Source organism: Phyllostomus hastatus, unplaced genomic scaffold (genome assembly GCF_019186645.2).
Source record: "Phyllostomus hastatus isolate PE091 unplaced genomic scaffold, TTU_PhHast_1.1 phas_contig_86, whole genome shotgun sequence".
Classification (NCBI taxonomy): domain Eukaryota; kingdom Metazoa; phylum Chordata; class Mammalia; order Chiroptera; family Phyllostomidae; genus Phyllostomus; species Phyllostomus hastatus.
This window is the reverse complement of record NW_025333977.1, coordinates 94128379-94153116: the sequence shown is the minus strand read 5'-3', so window position 1 is coordinate 94153116 and position 24738 is coordinate 94128379. Positions and strand designations below refer to the sequence as shown.

Genomic DNA, 24738 nt, shown 5'->3' with positions numbered 1-24738 from the left:
GGCACAACCTTTTCTTGGAGAGCAATCTCGGAACTCTGGATAGCAATTTAAGAGGCTTAGTTACAAGTTAACAGAAACAGAAAGGGAGTTTGAGGAGTACTGAGGGAAGAATTTCTAAACCTTGCTAGGAGGTTTCCCCTTTCTGTCCACCGATGGCAATTCCTGATTTCTGCAACCTGTGAGAGATCACGGCACCCAAGCTAAAGCAGGAAGTGCTGCGACCCGTGAGCAACCAGGGGCGTTGCTCTCTGGAGGCGGTGCAACGAAGGGCGGTGCAGCGATGGGCGGTGCAACCACCGGTGCGCTCAAGCCCGGGAAGTCCCGCCTCACAGAGCGTTCTTGGTCCCGGTCACTGGGCGGTTCTCTGGGAGGGCGGGACCTGTTTCGGCGGGCAATTGTGACGCCACTCGCCCTTGGTGGGTGGCTACGGCACACCGCGATGATTAAGCTTTTCAGCTAGCCCTAAGAAGGGCGAAGGGGTGGCTTCGGAGTTCCAGGAGACGCTGGAAAGCTGGAGCACCGGGGTTCCTACGCTGCCCTCACTACACCGGTAAAACGGAAATCCTGCTCCAGTGGAGCCAGCAGTCCCCAGGTGGAAGCGGTGGCCCTGAGGCTGCCCCCCGGGCAGCAAAGGGAGCATCCTCACCTGGTAAGAGGGAGAAGGGAAACTTGGCGCGTATCTCCCGCGGTGCCAAAGACCAGCCCACCAGCTGCACTGCAGAAACTTAATACCTCGGAGCAGCGGGAACGTTCATTTATTTTCTTACTAGACGTTTGTCTTAAACATGGACAAACACACCGCCTTCAGAGTAGTGTTTACGTAGTCCGTAAGGGCAACTTTTGCTTCAAGACGTGTTTGATGCTTCCAATATTTGAATTCTGATAACTGCTTGGCATAATATTTAAACATAAAACTGTTAATTTCCTTTCTCCTTGGTTGGGCCCGAAATACTATTTTTGTCTTTCGGGTGTTGATGTTGAAATATGCCTTTTTAGCATGTTGAAATGGCTGTACCTAAAGACGCCATCCCTTCCTTGTCGGAATGCCAGTGCGGGATCTGCATGGAAATCCTGATTGAACCCGTAACACTGCCCTGTAATCACACTGTCTGTAATGCATGCTTCCAATTGACTGTGGAAAAGGCGAGTTTATGCTGTCCTTTCTGTCGCCGCCGGGTCTCTTCGTGGACCCGGTACCATGCCCGAAGAAATTCTCTCATCAATAAGAAACTGTGGGAGATAATCAAAAAGCACTATCCAGAGGAATGCAAGATTAGAGCCTCTGGGCAAGGATCAGAAGAAATCGGTGAGTAAAACCCAGCGTGTTTGGTGGCTAAAAAACCAAAATCTTTTAAAAAATGAATGACTACTAATCCATTTTTTAAAAGGCTAAAATTGAAAGTCCGATTAGTATTTATCTAAATTATTAACGGGAGGAGGGAGGCTGGGTTCTTTGGGCCCCAAAGTCAGTGACAAGATGGCTGTGTTCAATTGGTGTTTGTTGGGTTAAAATGAAAGGAAAAAAAAAAGGAAAACTCAAAAGAATTGCTCACATAGAGTCTTTATTCTTATGTTTGTATAAATGTTCAGCTGAGCAATAGTGGTAGTACAGCAACAACAGAGGTAAGGAAAGGACCGGATTCCTGTTAGTATTTCTTTTACTTTCACTTACTTTCTCTAACTTACTTGCTGTTAAGTTTCCATCTTAAGCATGCTTTGAGCCTAAAGTAGCTTTCTGTTACCAGTTCCCTCTGCTTAGGCCATTTTTATTTAAAGCTCTCCACAGTGTGAACTCGGCAGCTATGGAGTGTGCCCCAAATGGAACAGTTGTCTGTAGCATCTCGATCATTTATGTGGATCAGTAAGCTATGCAAATGTTTTTTTGTCTCAATGTGGTGTTTGTGCTCAGGTGTACTTGCCTTTTTGTTGTTGTTGAATTATTTTTTTTGTAGTAAATGTATATACAGCAAATTTTGCTGTTGTCATATTTTTAACAGTAGTTATCTTTTATTAAAACTGCTTTATTGAAGTATTACCTATAATTGATCCATTTAAAAAGTACAATTCAATGATTTTTGATATTTTACATTATATTTACAAAATTGTGGTAAAATATATAGCATAAAATTTGCTATTTTAACTACTTTTATTTTTTATTTTAACCATTAAAAATTTTTTAAATTTATTAGTTTTAGAGAGAGGGAGGGGCAGGAGAGAGAAACATCCATTTATTGTTCCACTTATTTAAGCATTCAGTGGTTATTTCAGGTATGGACCCTGATCAGGGATTGATCCCACAACCTTGGCATCACAGGACAACATCTAACCAACTAAGCTACCTGGCTAGGGCTTATTTTAACCATTTTTAAGTGTATAATTCAGTGGCATTAATTACATTCACAAGGTTGTGCAATCTTTACCACCAACTGTTTCTAAAACACTTTTATCATCCCTGACTTTTTAACTATTAAGCAGTGACTCCCCATTCTCTCCCCACCTTTCTCATTTACTTTGCCTCTATGAATTTTCTTGTTCTAGATATTTTCTATAAGTGTGTTCACATACAATATGTGATCTATTATGTTTGGCTCCTTTCACTTGTCATAATGTTTCCAAGGTTCATGCACATTGTAGCATGTACCAATACTTTATTCCTTCCCCTGGCTGGTGCAGCTCAGTGCACAGAGTATCAGCCTGTGAACCAACAAAAGGTCGTTGGTTTCATTCCCAGCCAAGGCACATGCCTGGCGGGCCAGGTAGGTCCCCAGTTGGGGGCATTCAAGAGGCAACCAATTGATGTATCTCTCGCATATCAGTGTTTCTCTGTTTCTCCCTCCCTTCCCATCTCTCTGAAAATAAATAAATAAAATCTTTTTTTTAAATACTGTATTCCTTTTTAGAGCTGAGTATTTTAGGGATGGATATATATATATATATGTATATATATGTATATATGTATGTATATGTATACATATATATGTATATATGTATATATATACATATATATATATATATCCTTATATATATTTAAGGCTGTTTTGAATCTTGGTGTGCTGTATATTTTATTTAGAAAAAATACTTTTAGAGAGAGGAAGGGAGGGAAAAAGAGGGACAGAAACACCGATCAATTGCCTTTCACATGTGCCTCGGCCAGGACCCAACCCACTACCCAGGCACGTGCCCTGGCTGGGTATCGAACAGGAGATCTTTTGCTTTGCAGGACCCAACCAACTGAGCCACACTGGTCAGGGTCATTTTAAGGATATATTTTATCTGTCTTTTCATCCACTGATGGATATTTGGATTGTTTCTACCTTTTGGACGAGTATTTGAATATGTTGTCAGTTCTGAATTGCTGGGTAATATGGTAATTCTATGTTTAGCTTTTTGAGGAACTGCCAAACTTCACATGGCTGCACCATTTTACATTCTCACCAGCAATGTATAATGATTCCACTTTCTTCACTTGTTCTTTTTCTTTTTTCCCCCCATAACCATCCTAATAAATGTGAAATTGTATCTTAGTGTGTTTTTTTTAATTGTGGTAAATTATATATAAATTTACCATTTCAACCATTTTTAAGTACAGTCCAGTGGCATTAAGTACATTCACATTGGTGTGTAACCATCACCACCATCTCTCTCCACAATTTTTCATCTTCCCAACTGAAATTCCATATCCGTTAAACAATGACTATTAACATTTTACTATACTTGGTGTGCCACATAGCTCTTCATCTATCCATTAGTCTTATTTTTTCATTTCTTTTACTGACCCTTAGATATATAAGTATATATATTATTAGATATTATTAAATTATAGTTTTTTCTTTTCATATAAGATTCACATATAATGAGATGCACAAATCTTCATTGTACCTTCGATGAGTGTTCACATAAATAACCCTTTGTAATATAAACTTCTGTAATACAGAACCATCACCCCTGAAAATGCCCTCATATCCCTTCCTGTTAATTCCTACTCCCATAACCCAAAAGTCAACCACTGTTTCTCTTTTTTTCTACCATAGATAGTTTTGTTTGTTCTAGAATTTCATATTACAATATAAGTGGAATTCTATGAGTTTCCTGGGCTTGCCATACAAAGTACCACAAACTAGGTAGCTGGTTATACAAAATTATTTTCTCATAAATCTGGAGTCTAAAAGTCCAAAATCAGGGTTTCAGTGGGGACATGTTCTCTTCAATTAAAAAAAATTTTTTTTCAGTTACAATTTACATTTAATATTATTTTGATTAGTTTCAGGTGTACAGCATAGTGGTTAGACAATCATACTTTACAAAGTGTTCTTCCTAATATTTTCAGTACCCACCTGGTACCATATATAGTTATTATACTATTATTGACTATTATTTTCTCTGCTGCCTGTACATCCTCATGACTATTTTGTAACTACCAATCTATACTTCTCAGTCTCTTCACCTTTCCCTCAAATCCCCTTCCCTCTGGCAACCATCAGTTTAGTGTGATCTCTGTATGTATGAGTCTATTTCTGTTTTGTTTGTTCATTTAGACTGTTCTTTAAAGTCCACATAGAGGTGAAATCAGATGGTATTTGTGTGTCTCTGACTGACTGACTTCACTTAACATAATACCCTCCAGGTCCATCAATGCTGTTGCAAATGGTAAGATTTTATTCTTTTCTATGGCTGAATAACATTCCATTGTATGTAAGTATCAAGGTTTTTTATCCAATCTTCTATTGATGGACACCTGGGAAGCTTCCATAGCTTTGCTATTGTATAATGATGCAGTGAACATAGGAGTGCATATATATATTCTTTCAAGAATAGAAGTGGAATTGCTTTGTCATAAAGCCTTCATTTTTAAATTTTTGAGGAGCCTCCATACTGTTTACCACAGTGGCTGCACCAGCTGCATTCCCACCAACAGTACACAAAGCTTCCCTTTTCTCCACAACCTTGCCAGTGCTTGTTTGTGAATTTGTTGACAGTCATCCTAACAGGTGTGAGGTGATATCTCACTGTGGTTTTAATTTGCATCTCTCTTACAATTAGTAACATTGAGCATCTTTTCATATGTCTATTGGCCATCTGTATGAGGGACATGTCCTCTTGAAGAGTCAAGGGGAGAATCTGTTCCATGCCATTCTCATAGCTTCTGGGTGTTGTTGATAGTCCACGATGTTCCCTAGCTTGCAGCTGCATAACTCCAGTCTCTGCCTTCAAGTCACATGGCCTTCTTTCAGTGTGTCTCTGTCTTTACATGGCCATTTCTTGCATCTCCTCTCTGTGTTTCTTTCTTATGAGGACACTAGTGGTATTGATTTAAGCCCTCCCTACTCCAATATGAACTCAACTTAATTACATCTACAACAACCCTGTTTCCGAATAAGGTCACATTCTTAGGTACAGGGCATTAGGACTTAAAGTAGTCATACAGGGTGTATTTTTTTTTTATGATTCTGTTTGTTTTTAGAGGGGAACAGAGGGAGGCAGAGAGGGAGAGAAACACAGAGCAGTTGCCTCTTGAGCACCCCCAACCAAGGACCTGGCCCCGCAACCCAGTCATGTGCCTTGACCAGGACTCAAACCAGTGACTTTCAGTTTATGGGATGATGCCCAACTGAACCACATCAGTGAGGGCCACTGAGCCAGGGCTGTTAGGGAAGTGTGTATTATTTTCTGCAAGGTTCTTTCAGTCAGTATAAAGTTTAAGATTCATCCTTGTGTTATTACTGATTGGTTGGATGGTTGGTTGATTGGTTGTTGTTTTTTTTTAATCCTCATCAGAAGATATATTTTTATTGATTTTAGAGAAAGAGGAAGGGAAAGACAGAGAGAGAGAGAGAGAAACATTGATGGGTTACCTCCTGTATATGCCCCTATCGGGGATCAAACCCACAACCTAGGCATGTGCCCTGGGCAGGAATCGAACCTACAACCTTTTGGTGCACAGGATGAAGCTCTAACCAACTGAGCCACCCAGCCAGGGCAGGGTATTACTAGTTTATTTCTTAATTTTGAGTATCATTTTACTGTTTGACTGTATTATACTTTGCTGGCTGTTCTACAGTTGATGACACCTTAGCTGTTTCCAACTGTGAAGATTCTTGTACAGGTTTTTTGTGGTCATATGTTTTCATTGAGTGGAATTGCTCAGCAATAGGGTAGGTGTATATTTGGTTGTGTAAGAAACTACCAGATCATTTTCCAAAGGTGTCTTTTTTAATCCCAGCAACAATTCACAGTTGATCCTTGAACAACAAGGGGTTAAAACTGTGAGGGTCCACTTAATACACTGATTTTTTTTTTCCAGTAACATCTGTACTGTATCAGTTGCAGTTGGAAATTGGTAGATGTGGAGGACTGACTGTATGCATTGCTTTATGCCATTTTATGTAGGGACATGAGCATCCTTGGATTTTGGTATCCATGGATTATCCTGTAACCGAAGAATGGAAGAGTAATTTTATAAATAGCTTAATTCAAGTTTAAGTTAGGTATTATTGCAGGTAGTTAGGTAGTATTCCATTTTTATTTTTATTTGAACTCAGTATTGGACACTGAGTTCTTTAGTTGGGTTTTTCCTTCAGAATAAAATAAAAAGTATGGGAATAAATTCCTTTTAATGAATTCTTTAAAAAGAAAAGATTTTATTTATTTATTTATTTATTTTCAGAGAGCGGAAAAGAGAGGGAGAAAAACCTCAATGTATGAGAGGGAAAAAAAGCAAAACATTATCAGTTGCATCTTGCATTCCCCCAACTCAGTACCTGGCTTGCAACCCAGGCATGTGCCCTGAGCAGGAATCGAACCAGTGACCTTTTGATTTGCAAGCTATCGCTCATTCTACTGAGCCACATCAGCCAGGGCTCTTTGAATGACTTCTTCCTGCCTAGGAAGAACAGTCATTATAAGAAAGCCATAGTAAATACTGTAGAAACATTTAATTTAAGAGGGTTACTATAGAAGTTTTAGAGTTGCCCAAAACTGAGCAGTGTTGAGAGTTGTTTTCAGTGGATCTCAAAAGTTGACTATCACAGTGGCATTTAGTGTATAAAACTGATGTTTTCACATTCTTCATATACTTAGAAATTATAAGCCCTGTGTAAAACTGTATGGAAATTCCTCAAAAAACTAAAAATGGAACTGCCTTTTGACCTGGCAAGTCCACTGCTGAGCTTATACCCTAAGAATACTGAAACACCAATTCAGAAAAACCTATGCACCCCAATGTTCATAGCAGCATTATTCATAATAGTCAAGTGCTGGAGACAGCCTAAATGCCCATCAATAAATGAGTGGATCAAAAAAACTATGGTACATTTACACAATGGAATGCTATGCAACAGAAAGAAGGAACTCCTGCTATTTGCAACAGCATGGATGGAACTGGAGAGCTTTATGCTAAGTGAAATAAGCCAGGCAGTGAAAGACAAATACCATCTGATCTCACCTATAAGTGGAACCTAATCAACAAAACAAACATGCTAGCAAAATAGAAACCGAGACATGGAAATAAAGAACAAACTGACATTGACCAGAGGGGAGGGAGTAGGGGACAATGGGGGGAAAGAAAGGGAAGAGTCAAGGAATACGTATAAAGAACACGTGGACAAAGACAATAGGACCTGGGATTGAATGAAAGATGAGGGAGGGTAGGGTGGGGGAGAATAATAGGGGAGAAAATGAGGACAACTGTAATTGAACAACAATTAATAATAATAATAAAAATTTAGCAAATTTTTGCTAGAATATAAGAGGCATATAAAAGACAATTTTACTTTGTTGTGTCTCTGGTTGAAAAAATTACTGATCTTAGATTTACCTTTTGTACAAATAAGTAAACTTAAAAAATCTCAGGAGTTCCATATTTTAAATAAATTACAGTTCCCAGCTCACTGTAGAGTAGCTTAGCATCTTCTGTAAATTGCATGTTCCTTTCATTTGCCCATTATTGTAGTGTGCTTTCTTAATTGATCTGTAGAAAATCTTGTTATATCCTGAACATTAATTCTCTTTTTTTAAAAAAGATTTTATTTATTTATTATTTTAGAGAAAGGGGAAGGGAAGGGGAAAGATAAGGAGAGAAACTTCAGTGTGTGGTTGCCACATGTACACCCCATACTGGGGACCTGGCCTGCAACCCAGGCATGTGCCCTGACTGGGAATTGAACCAATGACTCTTTGGTTTGCAGGCTGGCACTCAATCCACTGAGTCACACCAGCCAGGGCTGAACATTAAGTCTCTGTTGATTTATGTATTTTATAAATAACTTCTCCCAGTTTGTTGTTTGTTTTCAACTATGATTTGTCTTCATGTATAGGTTTTTATGGTTTTGGGATGATTTCTGTTATTCAGGAAGTCTACCTTTATCCTAAAATCTTAGATTATCTCTTGTATTTTCTTCATGGTTATTTATGATTTGTTTCCATTACAAATTTTTAAAATTCACCTGAGATTTGAGTATTGTGTGAGGTAGACATCAACTTCTTTCTCCCCAGAGATTTCCAATTATAAAAACTATATTGCTTGGTGAATGATACATCTACATTGTATACAGTTCCCCTAGTCATATGCTTATTTTCCAGAGCTGTTTTGGGGCTTTTTATTTTTTAACTACATCTGTCTCTTTCTCTTTTTAATAAAACATAACATTTTTATTTGGTTCATCAGAGCCTGAGCAGGAAAACACCCATGGAGAATCATACTACAGGGCTGGGGAACAACTGATCAAATAATCTCTGTGTCAGAAGAGCTGGCTATATGTACAGGTTAAAATATTCACAGCTCAGGCCCTGGCTGGTGTGGCTTAGTTGGTTGGGCATTGTCCTGCAAACCAGAAGGTCATGGGGTTTGATTCCCAGTCAGAGCACATAAGCAGGTTTCGGGCTTGATCTCCAGTCAGGGTGGGTGCACGAGACGATTGATTGATATTTCTCTCTCACATTGATGTTTCTCTCACTCTCTCTCCCTTCCTTCCCTCTCTGTAGAATCAATTTTTAAAAAAAGAAAGAAAAAAATATTCACAGCTCAGAGTAAAAGGGGAAAATACAATGGAGGCCCAAAGGGGGTGTAGTGCTTCCTGGCGTTTCTCCAGTTGTAAAACCCCCACAATAACTACCTGTCTCTTGATAGCTTTTAGACTAACAGTTATGAACTGTTAGACAGCTATTAGAATTAAGGTGTTAGAAAAGAATAGCAATTAATTGCTATTTAAATAAGGTGTAACTAACACCTTCATTCTAATTGTATTTTGATACCTAGTATAGTAAGTGCATTTATTATTCTTAATTATGTTAGCTATTTTTAAAGTGCAGCTAAAATGATTTTTCAAGTTTAATTGTAGGAAAATATATGTAATGTAAAATTGACCATTTTTAAGTGTAAATGGCATTAAGTACACATTGGTGTACAAGCATCATCACCGTCATCTAAGACTTTTTTATTTTCTGCAATTGAAACTACCCATTAAACAATAACTCCTCAAGTTCCCTTTCCTCTAACGCCTGGCACCATCATTCTACTTTCTGGCAAATTTGACTACTCTGGGTATCTCACATAAGTAGAATCATGGTAGGTAGGTCCTTTTGTATCTGGCTTATTTTACTCAACATGATGCCTTCAAAGTGTGTCTATGTTGTAGCATGTGTTGTAATTTCAGTCATTTTTATAACTGAGTAATACTCTGTTGTATGTATTTATACCATTTTGTTGATCAATTCATCTGTTTTGTTTTGTTTAAAGATTTAATTTTTTTAGAGAGAGGAAGGGAGGGAGAAAGAATGAGGGAGAAACATCAATGTGCAAGAAAAGCATTGATTGGTTGCCTCTTGCATGCCCCCAACAGGGTACCTGGCCTGCAACCCAGCCATGTACCCTGACCAGTAATCAAACTGGCGACCTTTGTTTTGCAGGCCAGCATCTCAACCCACTGAGCCACACCAGTCAGGGTCACCAAGACACTTGGGTTACTTCCACCTTCTGGCTATTCTGAATAACACTGCTATGCTATGAACATTGGTGTACAAATATTTGAGTCCCTGCTTTCAACTCTTTTGGCTATGCACCTAAAAGTAGACATTGTGGATCATGTAGTAATTATTTAATTTTTTGAGCAATCACTATATGGTTTTTCAAACAGTGGCTCCACCTTACCCTTACAACTGACAATGTGTAAGGATTCCAGTTTCTCCACATCCTTGCCAACACTTACTTTGACTTTTGTTTTAGAATAGCCATACTAGTGGGTTTGAAGTGGTACCTACCTAGTTTTAATTTGCATTTTCTTGATGACTAGTGATATTGAGCACCTGTTCATGTGCTTGTTGGCTATTTGTATATCTTTTTGAAGAAATGGCTACTTAAGTCCTTTGCCCAGTTTCCCAGTTTAATTCTTTTTTTTTTTTTTAAGACTTTATTTATTTATTTATTTTTAGAGAGGGAATGGAGGGAGAAAGAGAGAGAGAGAGAAGCATCAATGTGCGGTTGCTGGGGGTCATGGCCTGCAACCCAGGCATGTACCCTGACTGGGAATCGAACCTGCAACACTTTGGTTTGCTTCCCGCGCTCAATCCACTGAGCTATGCCAGCCAGGGCCAGTTTAATTCTTAATGAACTTCTCTTTTGTTATTGAGCTGTTGTTATTTATTTGTTTGTTTGTTTTCATTTTTAGAGAGGGAGAGAAATGTCAGTGATGTATAGTTGCCTCTCATGTGTCCCCCACTGGGGACCTGGCCTGCAACCCAGGCATGTGCTCTGACTGGGAATCAAACCAGTGACCCTTTGGTTCCCAGGCTGGTGCTCAATCCACTGAGCCATACCAGCCAGGGTGAGTTGTTGGTGTTCTTTATATATTCTTCATATTAATCCCTTATCAGATGTTTAGTTTGCAGATATTTTTTTCCTTCCTTAGATTGTCTTTTTTTTAAAGATTTTATTCATTTATTTTTAAAGAGAGAGGGAGGGAGGGGGAGGGAGAGAAACATCGATGTGTAAGAGATACATCGATTGGTTGCCTCTCACATGCCCCTAAATGGGGACCTGGCCTGTAACCCAGGCATGTGCCCTGACTGATAATCAAACCAGCAACCTTTTGGTTTGTAGGCCTGCACTCAATCCATTGAGCCACACCAGTCAAGGTGGTCTTTTTATTAAGGATTTCTTAATATGTTAGCTATTTTTATTTTTTACTTTAATAAATTGGCTTTTTTAATAAAAAGAAACTTAAAATCTTCCCTTTCCAATTGTTTACAATTCTTTACTATTTAATCCCTACCCCCATCCCCAAACACACACATAAGGACCGAATTTTATTTGAGAACTTTAATAGTTAGGAATATACTAAAGCAGGGGTTGTCCAACAGTGGTCCACAGGCCAGATTTGGTCTAAATCTTTTTTTATGGATGAAGTTGTATTGTAGATAAATGTAGAACACAGGCATTACATTCATTCATCTGTATTTGTGACTGCTTTTGTGCTACAGTGGCAGAGTTGAGTGACTGTGCAGAGACCGCAGAGCCTACAAAACCAAGTATTTACTATCTTGCTCTATGAAGGAAAAGTTTGCCAATCCCTAAGCTATCACCTGTGATACTGTGCTATCTCTTGCACATACTTTGTCAGACGTGCTCTAATAGAAGTGCTGTCCTTCCTCTCCTGTGGGCTTTTTTCTAGCCCTTTCTATTTTTTCAGGGGTCTTGAATGCCTCTCCTATATTTTCCCTATATTGTCTCAAATGGATCCTCTTTGATGGCTCAAATAAATAAGAATTTTGCATACTCTATCCCTACTTTTTACAGAGTTACATCACTGTTTTTAGTTTTTCTGTTGCTGAATTTGTAAACTGCTGGCATATGGGGCTTATAAAGCCTGTTGGCATATTTTCTGTGACCTATTTAGTGCCAACCTTTAAAGTTGAGAGATTTTACATTAAAATATAGATTTATGGATTGTCTTTTAAAAAAAAAATATGGCAACAACAGACCTAAGTTTCCTGATGGTCGTCACCTAGAGCTGAGTAACAGCTGGCTCTTTAAATAGGCAGTTGTGTTCCCATTTTTTGGATTTAACTCCAGGGAGATTTCTCCCCTGTTTGTGTAGCTTAGTGTTTCTCTTTAATTCTGTAGATTTATTTCAAGTGTCTGGTGATCCTTGGTTTTGCTTTCATATTTAAAAATGAGGCCCTAGAGCACTGAGCCCTGGCGTGGTAGTTCAGTTTGGTAGAGCATCATCCAGATATGCCAAGCTTGAGAGTTTGATCCCGGTCAGGCCACATACATGTACAAGAATCAGCCAATGTATGTGTAAGTAAGAACAGCAATTTGATGTTTCTCTTTTTTCTCTCTCTCCCTCCCTCTCCCTCCCTTCCTCTCCCTTCCTTCCTTACTCCCTCTCTCTAAAATAAATAAATAAAAATAAGAATGAGGCCCTAGAAAAAAGCTCTGTGTACATGTCTAGACACTGGTGACTGGAAGGCACTGAGGTTCAGCAATGGAAATTTGGCCGTTATGCTTTGTCACTCCAACTGCCAGATATCAAAGGGCTTTCCTCTGGGTCACTACCTCTTATATTAGCTGCACTGGATCTATCCAGACAGTTCAGTTTCTTTAAAAAAATAAACTTTGAGCCCTGGCTGGTGTGGCTCAGTGGATTGAGTGCCAGCCTGCAAATCAAAGGGTCGCTGGTTTGATTCCTGCTCAAGGCACATGCCTGGGTGACTGGCCAGGTCCCCAGTAGGGGATGCGTGAGAGGCAACCACACATTGATGTTTCTCTCCCTTTTGTTTCTCCCTGTTTTCCTCTCTCTCTGAAAATAAATAAATAAAATCTTTAAAAATAAATAAATAAATTGAATATGCATATGTATACTTACATTTCCAGGAAGAAATGCCTACCAGCCAGTTATTCTTAATTTGACAGTTTATAACAGATTCTCTGACCCACACTTACTCACTCTGCACTGTACTCATATGATGCCTTGTATTTCTGAGCTTGAGCTGCTCTTCGGGTATATGGTGCAGATCCCCTCCTGCTTAGGCTAAATCCTTTCCTTCTGAAGGGCTGTGTTTTCCTGTATTCGGCTACACCATTCACCTCTCTTCTGTTGGCTTCCTGTTTTCTATGGATTTATTAAATTTTTTGTTTACTGATCAACACTTCCCCTAATCTCTTTGCTGGGTAGGATTACTTTCTTTTTATCCCTTTACCATTATTTTAATGGAGTCTAGAGAGAAAGTTAAGTATACATATTCATGTGTCATTTTGAATGTCTGGTTTTTCTTTTAAAAGAGAACTCCTTAAAAAAGATATTGCTATAGCTGTTAATATTTATACAATTTATTTTAACTATGTTTTTATATTATTATAGTTTTAAAGTATATTTTATTGGTTATGCTATTATAGTTGTCCCGATTTTTTCCCCTTTGCCCCCCTCCACCCCCTCAACAGCACCCCCCCCCCCCACACACACACCTTAGTTTATGTCCATGAGTCGTGCATGTAAGTTCTTTGGTTTCTCCATTTCCTATACTATTCTTAACATCTCCATTTATTTTGTACCTACCATTTATGCTTCTTTTCCCTGTACCTTTTTCCCCATTCTCTCCCTTCCCCCTCCCTGATGCTAACCCTCCATGTGATTTCCATTTCTATAATTCTGCTCCTGTTGTAGTTGTTACCTTAGTTTGTTTTTGTTTTTTAGATTCAGTTGATAGATTTATATTTTTTGCCATTTTAATGTTTTGATCTTCTTTGTTGTTTTGGTCTTCTTTTTCTTAAATAGGTCCCTTTAATATTTCATATAATAAGGGCTTGGTGATGATGAATTCCTTTACCTTTACCTTGTCTGGGAAACATTTTATCTGCCCTTCTATTCTAAATGATAGCTTTGCTGGATAGAGTAATCTTCATTGTAGTTCCTTGCTTTTCTTCACTTTGAATACTTCTTGCTAATCCCTTCTAGCCTACGAAGTTTCTTTTGAGAAATCAGCGACAGTCTTATAGGAACTCCCCTATATATATAGTTGACTTCTTTTGCTGCTTTTAAGATTCTCTCTTTATCTTTAATCTTTGGCCTTTTAATTATGATGTGTCTTGGTGTGGTCCTCTTTGGGTCCAACTTGTTTGGGACTTGTTTGGGTGCTTATTGGACTTGTATGTCTATTTCCTTCGCCAAATTAGGGAAGTTTTCTTTCATTATTTTTTTCAAATTTTTAATTTCTTGCTCTTCCTCTTCTCCTGGCATCTCTGTGGTTTGTATGTTAGTACATTTGGAGATGTCCCAGAATCTTCTTATTCTTTCCTCATTTTTTTTTTGAATTCTTGTTTCTTCATTCTGTGCTGGTTGACTGTTTATTTCTTCCTTATGTTCCAAATTGTTGATTTGAATCCTGGCTTCCATCCTTTCACTGTTGGTTCTGTGTGGACTTTTCTTTATTTCACTTAGTGTAACTTTCATTTCTTCCCTATGTGTTCATCATACTCAGTTCTCTGAGCATCCTTATCACCAGTGTTATGAACTCTGCATCTGATAAGTTGGCTATCTCTGTTTTGCTTAGTCCTTTTTCTGCAGTTTTAATGTGTTGTTTCACTTGGGCCATATTTCTTTGTCTCCTGAATTTGGCAGCCTCCCTATGTTTATTTCTACATATTAGGTAGAGGTGCTTTGACTCCCTGTCCTGGTGTATCTGTTACATTGTAAGGGGCGGAACCTTAGGTATTCACCAGGGTGGGGCAACCCACTTTACTTCTTTGTGGTGCTGTATGTGGGGGAGGGGTCAGAGAAGGAATAATGCTGATTTTTCCCATCTTGCTCCATTTCTTATCACTTCCTCCCACTTCCCATATGCGAATGGTGCCCTTCTAGCTGCTGTCTTGGTGCCAAAACCGCGAGTGTGTGGGTTTGTGTACATTCTAGGACTGCAGGTTCTTTAAACGAACTCTCCTGAGAGACCCACAGTTTCTTTCGCCGTCCCAACTCCTACTGGTTTTTACAGCCAGAACTTATGAGGGTTTATTTCCCAGCAGTGGAACCTTGGGCTGTGAGGTCTGGCTTGCGGCTGAGATTGCTGGCTTCCTGGGTGTCCCTCCCAGTGTTTATCTGGCAGACGTGAATGTAGAACCACCTGTTCAGCTGGCCGCCACTGCTGCTGCCTCACCACTGCTGCCTAGCTGTCCCCAGGCCACATCCTCTCCGCTATGGCTCCCCATCTCTGCCCCTCATATTGTCTGAGACTGTCAGAGATGTCTTATATAGTTCTTCTTTAAATCCTTGGTTGTTGGACTTCCATACAGTTTGATTTTCTGGAAGTTCTGCTTGGTTTTGTTTTGAGGTTAGTTGTGATCATTCTTCTGGTTGTGCAAGGAGGCAAAGTGTGTCTACCTATGCTTCCATCTTGGCTGGAACTTACTAATATAGTTTTAATGGAAGACAAAGTTAGCCATAAAATTTAGTGTTGCTTCTTAAAATTATTTTCTTTCTTAATCTGAAACAGTTGATGACTATCGGCCAGTTCATCTGTTAAGTAAACCTGGGGAATTGAGAAGAGAATATGAAGAGGAAAAAAGCAAGGTAGGAACTAAGTAGTTACTGCTTTTGGGGAAAATTCTATGCTGTGTTTTCAGTTTCGAATTTTACATACAGTTATGTGCTTATATAAATTGTACATACTGAAATGTAAACAATTTTAATGTATTTTATAAAGGCTCTGTTTTTTACGTATGTTCACAGTAGTTACAAACTAGCTTTACTTAATTTATGGGTGATTGGTGCTGTGATGTGATAGATATCCCTAAGCATTTTATTTCCTGGAGGCTTTGAGCTTAAAGGACAGAAAAGTTGTGGTAGAGGGGAGGGGAGTAAAAAAAAAAAAGTTGTGGTAGATTGTGGGTCTTTTAATCCATTAAGGGTGCTGTAACAAAAATTCCATAGACTGGCAGGCTTGAACAATAAACATTTCTCATAGTTTTGGAGGTTGGGAAATCCAGGATCCAAGGTATTGGTAGATCTGGTGAGAGGGAGGCAGGAATAGGAAGCAGGGGGAGGGAAGACAGAGAGAGAGATGGAGAGGACAGGAGAGGACAGGCGAGAGAAAGAGAGGGGACAGAGAGGGGACAGAGAGGGAGAGGAGAGAGACAGTGGGGAGCCAGAGGGACAGAGAAAGGTCATCCTTCTTGTTTCTTATCATATCAGGGTCTTAATCCCATTATCCCATTCATGAGGACTTGACCCAGTTACTTCCCAAAGGCACCACCTCCAAATACTATCATATTGGAAATAAGGGCTTCAACGAGTAAATTTAGGGGGATACAACAATGAGTTTAGATGAGGACAGTATAAAATAGAGCTCATTGTAAATTGTGTAAAGAGAAAAAGAGGAAGTAGTGCTTACAGTGAAGCCTTTGAACTTCAATAGTACTAGGAGAGCCCTATTATCCCCTACCCTCTTGCTTAGTGTAGAGCGCTGTTGTCCCATAGAAAGACAATGTAAGTCTACATTCAATTTATATTTTTCTGGTAGCCACATTTTAAAAATGTTTTTTCTAAAGAATGAAATTAATGTTAATTTATATTTTATTTAACCCATTATCTTTAAAATATTTTATCAATATAAAAGTATTTTATAAAATTATAACTATAGGTTAACTATAATTATAATGTGAGTAGGCATTAATTATATGAAGTTATATAAAATTAATCATGAGATTTTTACATTATTTTTGCTGAGTCTTCAAAATCTTTTGTACTCATAGTACATACTGCTTTGGTCTAGTCACATTTCAAGTGTTCAGTAATGTAGCTAGTGGCCACTATATTGGACCATGCAAGTCTAGGAGAACCAATACCAAATAAATAATTATAATAAACTTGATTGTCAGCTTATTATCTAAGCAGTGTTCTTAAGTAAGGGTTTTAAAGGTATAGTTTAATACTTATAACAGTGAGAACAGGCTCTATTTTGACTGCAAATAAAAGTAAACCTAACTACCTTAAACAATAATTGTAATTATTTGCTACTCCAAAGGTAGGGGCTTCAGGGGTGTTTTCATCCAGACCTCTAGCTCCAGGTCTTTGATAATTTCTGTCAGGTGACTTCATCTTCAGGCTAACAGCATGATGGCCACACCATTCTAAACCTCTGTTTTCTCATGGGATTGCGTCAAGGACTTATGCTTGAGTCAAATCCTTTGGAATTCTAAAGTGATTCTTGGTTGGTTGGTTGGTTGGTTGGTTTGGGTTTGTTGGTTTGTTTTCAGGAGAACTGTAGTTTAAATGACCGTAAGTATGATCTTAGATCCTAGATCCTAGAATTAGAGTTTGAGTCTCTACTCTGCCACTTACTGTTTTAAGAAAGTTATTTGCTTTTCTTTGTTTGTTTCTTCATTTGTAAATCATGTAATAACCATTGTGGTTGTTTCTCCAGCTATCATCCCACTCCTGCCCACTGTGTTTGGGGATTCTTCCAAACTTCAGGGATAGGTTGTATTAGTTGAAGTCAGTTTTATTACATTCCCTTTGCTGGGGTTTGGTTCAGGAACCTGGCCTAAGTTAGTCAACACATGGCATTTTGTTAACTGAAGAAAAGTATTATCTGGAAACAAGTCCACAAATGTGTGACTGTAGTGGAAAGTGTGATTGAGGACTGAGGCAAGGTGGAATGAGATTTTGGTTAAGATTCCATTGGGCTGATTGGGGTAGGCTTCCTGAAAGACTTCTTGAGCTGTTCTGTAGGAAGTTGCCTCTTCAGATTTGTACTTCATTTGAGATATTTTAATTCCTGCTAACTTGTTCATTTTTAAAAAAAATTACTGCTCTTATTATGAAATATTATAAGTATATTAAGAAGTTCAGAGTAGGATTGTTCTCTGTTAATCATTTTTAAGGTGGAGGCAGAGCGACGAGCCAATGAGGAAGAAGAAAACAAAGCCAGTGAAGAATACATCCAGAAATTATTGGCAGAGGAGGAAGAAGAAGAAAAAAGACAGGCAGAACAAAGGAGAAGAGAGATGGAAGAACAGCTGAAAAGTGATGAAGAATTGGCAAGAAAGCTAAGCATTACTATTGTAAGTTTTAGGAGAGAACTTTGAAGTATCAGTATTCCTATTGCTTTGACTATGTAATTTTCAAAGGTTCAAAGAAGTGTTACCCGTAACTACTTCTGATATATTTGCTCTGCTTAAAACTTTTGCATATTTTTTCAGTTTTGCATATTGTTACATATTTGCTCTAATCCAAGTATACTTTTTAAAACTTTTTACATGTTATTAGTATATTGAAATTATGTAGGAAAACTCTTCAGTGAGAAAGCAAAGCTTCCTTTCCTGACTCCCATTCTGTTTCATTACATTAGTCCTTTTCCCCAAAGGTTAGCTCTGTTAAGAGTTTCTTCTGTTTTTATTTTTAATCACCTAAAAAAGATTTATCAATCACACTATTTTTTCCTTGGCTTTTTTCACTTGATATACCTTAGAGATTATATTTTGATATTACTACATATAGTCTATAAAGAGTAACATAATATTTCATTGTATGGATATAAATCATTTTCAGAAAGTGAAGCACAGGCTACTCTGTCTGTGGAATAGCTACTCTGTCTCACTGCTTCACTAGGAAACTCACTTTCACTTTAAACCAAGGGGGTGAGAGAGAGAGATATTAAATTCTTCATATATTAAACCTAGATTTTATTATCTTGCTATAGTTTAAAATTATATTGCTTAGGGGGAAATGAATGAAAGAAAGAATGATAAAACATACTTAATGTGACCCAGCAATTTGAAAGTACCTGGCAGAATCACCCTGGGAATTCTTAGAAAATACAGACTTCCATACCTATTCTAAATCTATTGAATGAGAGTCTCTGGGGATGGGACTTAGGGGATAACATTCCCAGAGGCATCCAGGGAAGTCTGATGTGTGTTCAGGTTTGAGAGCCTCTAAAAACAATTGTTCTTCTTTCAAACAATAAATATGTTAAAATATACTAACTACAATAAAGTATACCCAGAATTGTTTTCTTTTTCCTGAGAGGCATACTGTTCATAATAATCTGTCCAAGTTTTAGATTGTATGTCCTTTTTAATTACTTTCTTTTTTAAATTGAAGTAGAACAGCTTTATAAAGGTACACAATAGGAAATTAAATAAAAGACATTGACTAATAGAATAAAAAATGGGATAACGAAAATACAGGGGTGGGCAAAGTGGGTTTACATAATACAAACAAGTAATAAAATAATAAATAATGGAAGAATAAACTGTTTTGCACAACTGGGAACCTACTTTTGCCCACTCCGTATGTCAAAGAGGAGAATCTTGACCTGTCTTTAAAGAGACTATTGTTGTAATCCTTGTTTTCACATGGGATTATGAGAGTAGAATTATTAATATTTTAGAATAAGTTTTTGTTTACTTCTAAAAGTATGATGGTCCAAGGCCAAGTATCTACCACTACCAGTTATATTCATTTTTTCCAGTAGTGTGGTAAGAAATTTATGCCATGACCAATGTGGCTTACTTGGTTAGGCATCATCCCGCAAATGAAAGGTTACCAGTTCGATTCCCAGTCAGGGCATATGCCTGGGTTGTGGTTTGGTCCCCAGTTGGGGCATGTATGGGAGGCAATCCGTAGATGTTTCTGTCCCTTTCCTTCTCCCTCCCTTCCTCTCTCTCAAAAAATAAATAAATAAAAACCTTAAAAAAGAGAGAAAGAAATTTATGAAACTACAGCAAGTAAATATTCATAGTATTTATTAGTATGTCCTTAAGTCCCCAAATTACATTACTTTTGCAAAAATAACTTTTATTCCAGATATAGCTACAGCTCTTTGAATTTACCCTTATACATCAAGGTAGTTATATGAAACTTTTCCTTAGGAAAATTAACAGAAATTATCAGCTAATCATATTAGTATCATGCTTTTTGTGCTCTATAATGTAGAGTATAAAACGCAATTAATGTAGACTAACTTGGATGGACTTAATCTTGTTTGTTCTGATTTTTACATGGTCAATGTTATTCAAAAAGTACATAGAATTTAAATGTAAGCATAATTCCTGAAAAATACTGTCATGGATTCTGAGTTAATTAGTTGAATTAATAGCTTATTTTATTATAAAATTATTTTTAATAATGTCTGTTATGCTTTTTCTTGTTAAAGAACCATTTCTGTGATGGAAAAGTCTTGGCTTCTCCCATGAATTCTAGAAAATCGGATCCAGTCACAAGCAAGTTGCAAAAGAAAAATAAAAACAAACAAACAAGTACTGGAGATATTGAGAAGTAAGTGAACATGACTTGATCGATTATTTATTGACCATCTACTGTATGCCAGTATTTTTTTGTTCCTATAGTCCACTGACTATCAAACTTTAGTTCATGCACTCTGCATGAAAACCCTCTAAATGGTCTGAGACTGATGTAAAATAAAACTAAGAGAGCTACTCATATAGCTTAGATTCCTGGCTAGCATGAAGAGAGATGTGAAGGGTTTTTTTGTTTGTTTTTGTGTTTTAATCTTCATTGTTCAGGGTTTCCATGATGTTCACATTTTCTCAAAATTAACCAGTTGGATTTGTCCCCTTGGTTTAGTTAGATTTAAGTGAGAAAAGCTGGCCCCATATAAGGTCATCCTCATTAAAGGAGTTTATAATTTGGCATCTGGGCCATTCACTCACCTTCTTTTTCCCAGTTTATGCATTACATTTCTTCTCTACTATACAAAAAGCATGAGTCAGGTAGTCAACAGTAGAGTGATGATTTAGCTCCCCACAATGCCCCTCCAGCAGCAGGTAGAACTGATGACTTTATGAGGATATTAGCTTTCCCATTGTAATTCATAGTTGGGAAAGTTCGAAAACCACAATCAAGACTTCAAAAACATATAAGGGCTTTTGGTTCAACTGAGTAAATATGTACAGGTAATTTGCCTTCTTCAAGAATTCATACAAATTTTGGATTTATGGTAGTGGAGATTTGAGATAGGGACACTTAGGGTGGGGGCAGAGTTAAATGAAGGGGTTGCTATTAAAATAAAAAATAGATATGACAATATCAGTATTTTTAGTGCTAATATTATGTAAAGTAGAAATCAAGAGAAAAACCATTAAAAGGGGGAAAGCAGAAAGAGTGCATAATTATTTTGGGTTAGCCAAAAAGTCTTTTAGTTTATTCCGTAAAATAAAAGGAACATTTTTCATTTTGACCAATAACTATTGATTTGGATATTTTGAGTATGTTGGCTATCTCCCACTATTGGCTTTTAGCAGATAGAGGCCAAGGGTGCTGCTAAACATCTTCGAATGCATAACACAGCCCCAGAACAGAGATTTATTTGGTCAAAATGTCAATAGTACCAAGAAACATTGCAAATCATTTTTGACACACATTCGATCAGTCACAGCACCTTCTCCATACACCATACAAATCTTTTTTTGTGTTTCAATTGTGTTTTTACCTTTCTTGAAAAAATAAAACATAATATGCTGAAAATGTTGCAGATCTTCTTCCATCTTTAATATTGAAATGGATGCACACAAATTCACCAATTTTGATGTTTTTAAAGAAGTGTTTTTTTTAAAGATTTTATTTATATATTTTTAGAGAAAAGGGAAGGAAGGGAGAAAGACGAAGAGAAGCATTAATGTGGGCAAGGTACATGCATTGGTTGCCTCTTGCATGTCCCCAACTGGGGACCTTGCCTGCACCTCAGGCATATGCCCTGACTGGAAATCCAACTGGCAATCTTGAGGTTCACAGCCTGGTGCTCAGTCCACTGAGCCACACCAGCCAGGACAGGATAAGTTTTTTTAAATGCATACTGATAGGACAACTGTCACAATACAATTTAACAATTGTTTTAATGAAGTTAAAGACAACTAAGCACTACTACAGCTACCATACCGAAAAAACTAAACAAACTTTTTTGGCCAACCCAATATACTACTCTGCTTAAAGCATATAACTTATGAGACTTCATGCACTTAAATATATATATTTTGAAATATACAAAAAGAAAAAATTATTAGAAATACAGTGGACCTAATAAACTGACAAATTTTATAAACTGGTGAAGTCAAAAGCAAAAATTGGGAAACTAGTGAGTTAAAGTTTAAACAAAGTTAGATAAGATCTAGTCTTTAGACTATATGAAGAATTCTTATATAACTCAACAACAAGACAAATAATGGACAAAGGACTTGAATAGACATTTCTCCAAAGATGTACAAATGGCCAATGAGTACATAAAAAGATACTCAACATCATTAGTCATTAGGGAAATGTAAAAAACCACAGTGAGATACCATTTCACACCCACTAGGATGTCCATAATCAAAAAAAGGGCAGGGGGATAACAAATGTTGGCAAAGATGTAGAAAAATTGGAATCTTGTTCATTACTGGTGTGAATGTTGCAATCATTGAGGAAAACAGTTTTGACAGCTCATTAGAACGTTTAGTACAATCACTTTATCACTCCATTCCTAGATACTTACCCAAAAGAACTGGAAACAGGTATTTTAACAAATACTTGTACACAAATAGCACTTCAAATAGCGAAAAGTGGAAACAGCCCAAATGTTCATTGAGGGATGGATAGGTAAACAAAATGCATATCCCTGCAATGGAATATTATTCAGCTCTAAAACAGAATGACATACTGATACATGCTGTCTTGTGGGTGAACTTCAGAAACACACTAAGGGAAAAGCCAGGCACACAGGGTTCCATATTTCTTTTATATGAAATAACTAGGATAGATCAATCTGTAGAGACAGAAAGCAGATTAGTAGTTGCCAGTAACTGGGGAGATGTGGGAATGGGGAGTAGCTGCTTAATATATACAGGGTCTCTCCTTTGGGGATGGTGAAAAGGTTCGGAACTCAATAGATCATTATGATGGTTGCACAGCTTAAAGAATGTACTAAATGCCACTCAATGCACTTTTTTTTTAAAAATTTTTTTAAAAATTATTTATTTATTTTAGACAGAGAGGAAGGGAGAAGGGAAGAGGAGGAAAGAAACATAAATGTGTGGTTGCCTGTAGCACATCCCTTATTGGGAACCTGGCCCACAACCCAGGCATGTGCCCTGACTGGGAATCGAACCGGTGACCCCTGGATTTGCGGCTGGCCCTCAGTCGACTGAGCCACGCCAGCCAGGGCTGAATGCATTTTAAAATGGTAATTGTATGTTAGGAATTTTACCTCAAATTTGAAATGATTAATAAAAATATTACTAAAGTGTTTGAAAATTAAGAAAAATACTAAGTAACTCATTGGTTAAACAATCTTTTTTATATTTATTTTTATCCTTACCCGAGGACATGCTTATTGATCTTAGCGAGAAGGGAAAAGTGGGGGAGAGAGAGAAGAGGAAAGATAAACATTGATCAGTTGTCTCTGGCATGAAACCCAACTGGGCACCGAACCCGCAACCTAGGTATGTGCCCTGACCAGAAATCGAACTCATGACCTTTCGGTCTACAGGGTAACGCTCCAACCAACTGAGCCACACCAGCCGGGGCTAAAGAGTCTTTTAAAAAAATTTATACTAAAAACAAAAAACAGTTTACCTGTTTCTCTACCACATCCCCCACCCTGTCCCCTGCCTCTGACAACTGCCAGTCTGCTCTCTGTGTCTGTGACTTTGAGCTGGGTTTCTTTCCCCCTGACATATAAGAGAGATCATACAGTGTTTTGTTTCTTTTTCTCTCTGTGACTTACTTCACTTGGCATAATACCCTCAAAGTCCATCCATGTTGTTGCAAATGGCACGATTTCATTTTTTTTAATGGCTTCATATTTATAATGAGTAAACATATGATATTTGCATAGGAGTAGAAAAACAAAATAATTGAGGCAATATAATAGAAAGCTTAGAAACACACTACAGTTTATGGAGCCTTTAGGGTAGCTTTGGTGTTTTTAAAATATGTCCACAAATTTTTTTATCTTCCTTGAATGTGGCTAGACTTAAGTATACAAACGGAATTATCAGAAGGGACATTGTACACTTCAGAGACTAAGTTCTAAAAGACACTGTGACTTTAACTTGATGAAAATTAAAATTATAGTAAGGTAATTTTTCATTATATACAAATACTGAATCGTGTTGCACACCAGAAACAAATTACAATGTTGTATGTCAATTATACCTCAATAAAAATAGCCATAACATTATAGTGAACTAGTAACATTCCATACCCTATGGGAAAAATTAAACTTTCTAGCAATATTAAGTGTTGTAGAGGATAAGGAACAGTTACACACTTGGGGGGGAGTGTAAAAGGTTAATATTCTGTAAGTCTGGAGTATAGACACTCAAAAAACCCCAGGAGACAAGTATTGGCATGTTCCCAATAGTGCTATTCATAGCAGTAAAGAGCCAGAAGCACCTGTATTTCAACAGCAGAACAGAATATTATCCAGCAGTAAAAATGAATTCTAGTGAAAGAAAACATGCATGATTTAGGAAAGTGGCTTCAAATTTATAGTGAGTAAACAGTTTGTGGAAGAATACATGTAGTATGATTTCATATACATGATAGTAAAGAACATACATGTAGCATAACTCCATATGCATTATAGTGAAGAAAACAATTCATGGGAAGATAACACACAGTATGACTCCATATATATAAGATTCAAAATTATGCAGTACTAAGCAGTAAGGTGTTTAGAGATTCAAGTGTGTATGATAAAAGTGTTTTTAAAAGCAAGAGATAAATAATTCAAGGATAGTTATCTCGGACA

General features: G+C 37.5%; 1 protein-coding gene across 2 annotated transcripts in view; it reads left to right on the top strand.

Annotated features, from left to right (window-relative positions):
* The first annotated feature begins 391 nt into the window (after positions 1 to 391).
* Positions 392 to 24738, top strand: part of RNF168 (ring finger protein 168) — a 35705-nt gene continuing 11358 nt past the window's right edge. Inside the window, exons 1-5 of one of the 2 annotated variants that reach the window (XM_045851392.1) lie at positions 392 to 649; positions 997 to 1306; positions 15481 to 15557; positions 17870 to 18049; positions 20146 to 20267. In XM_045851392.1, coding sequence (XP_045707348.1) covers positions 1006 to 1306; positions 15481 to 15557; positions 17870 to 18049; positions 20146 to 20267 — 680 coding nt within the window. In that variant the 5' untranslated portion in view covers positions 392 to 649; positions 997 to 1005. Of the gene's footprint in view, positions 1307 to 15480; positions 15558 to 17869; positions 18050 to 20145; positions 20268 to 24738 lie in introns of both variants that reach the window. The other variant, XM_045851391.1, reaches the window with a different exon arrangement.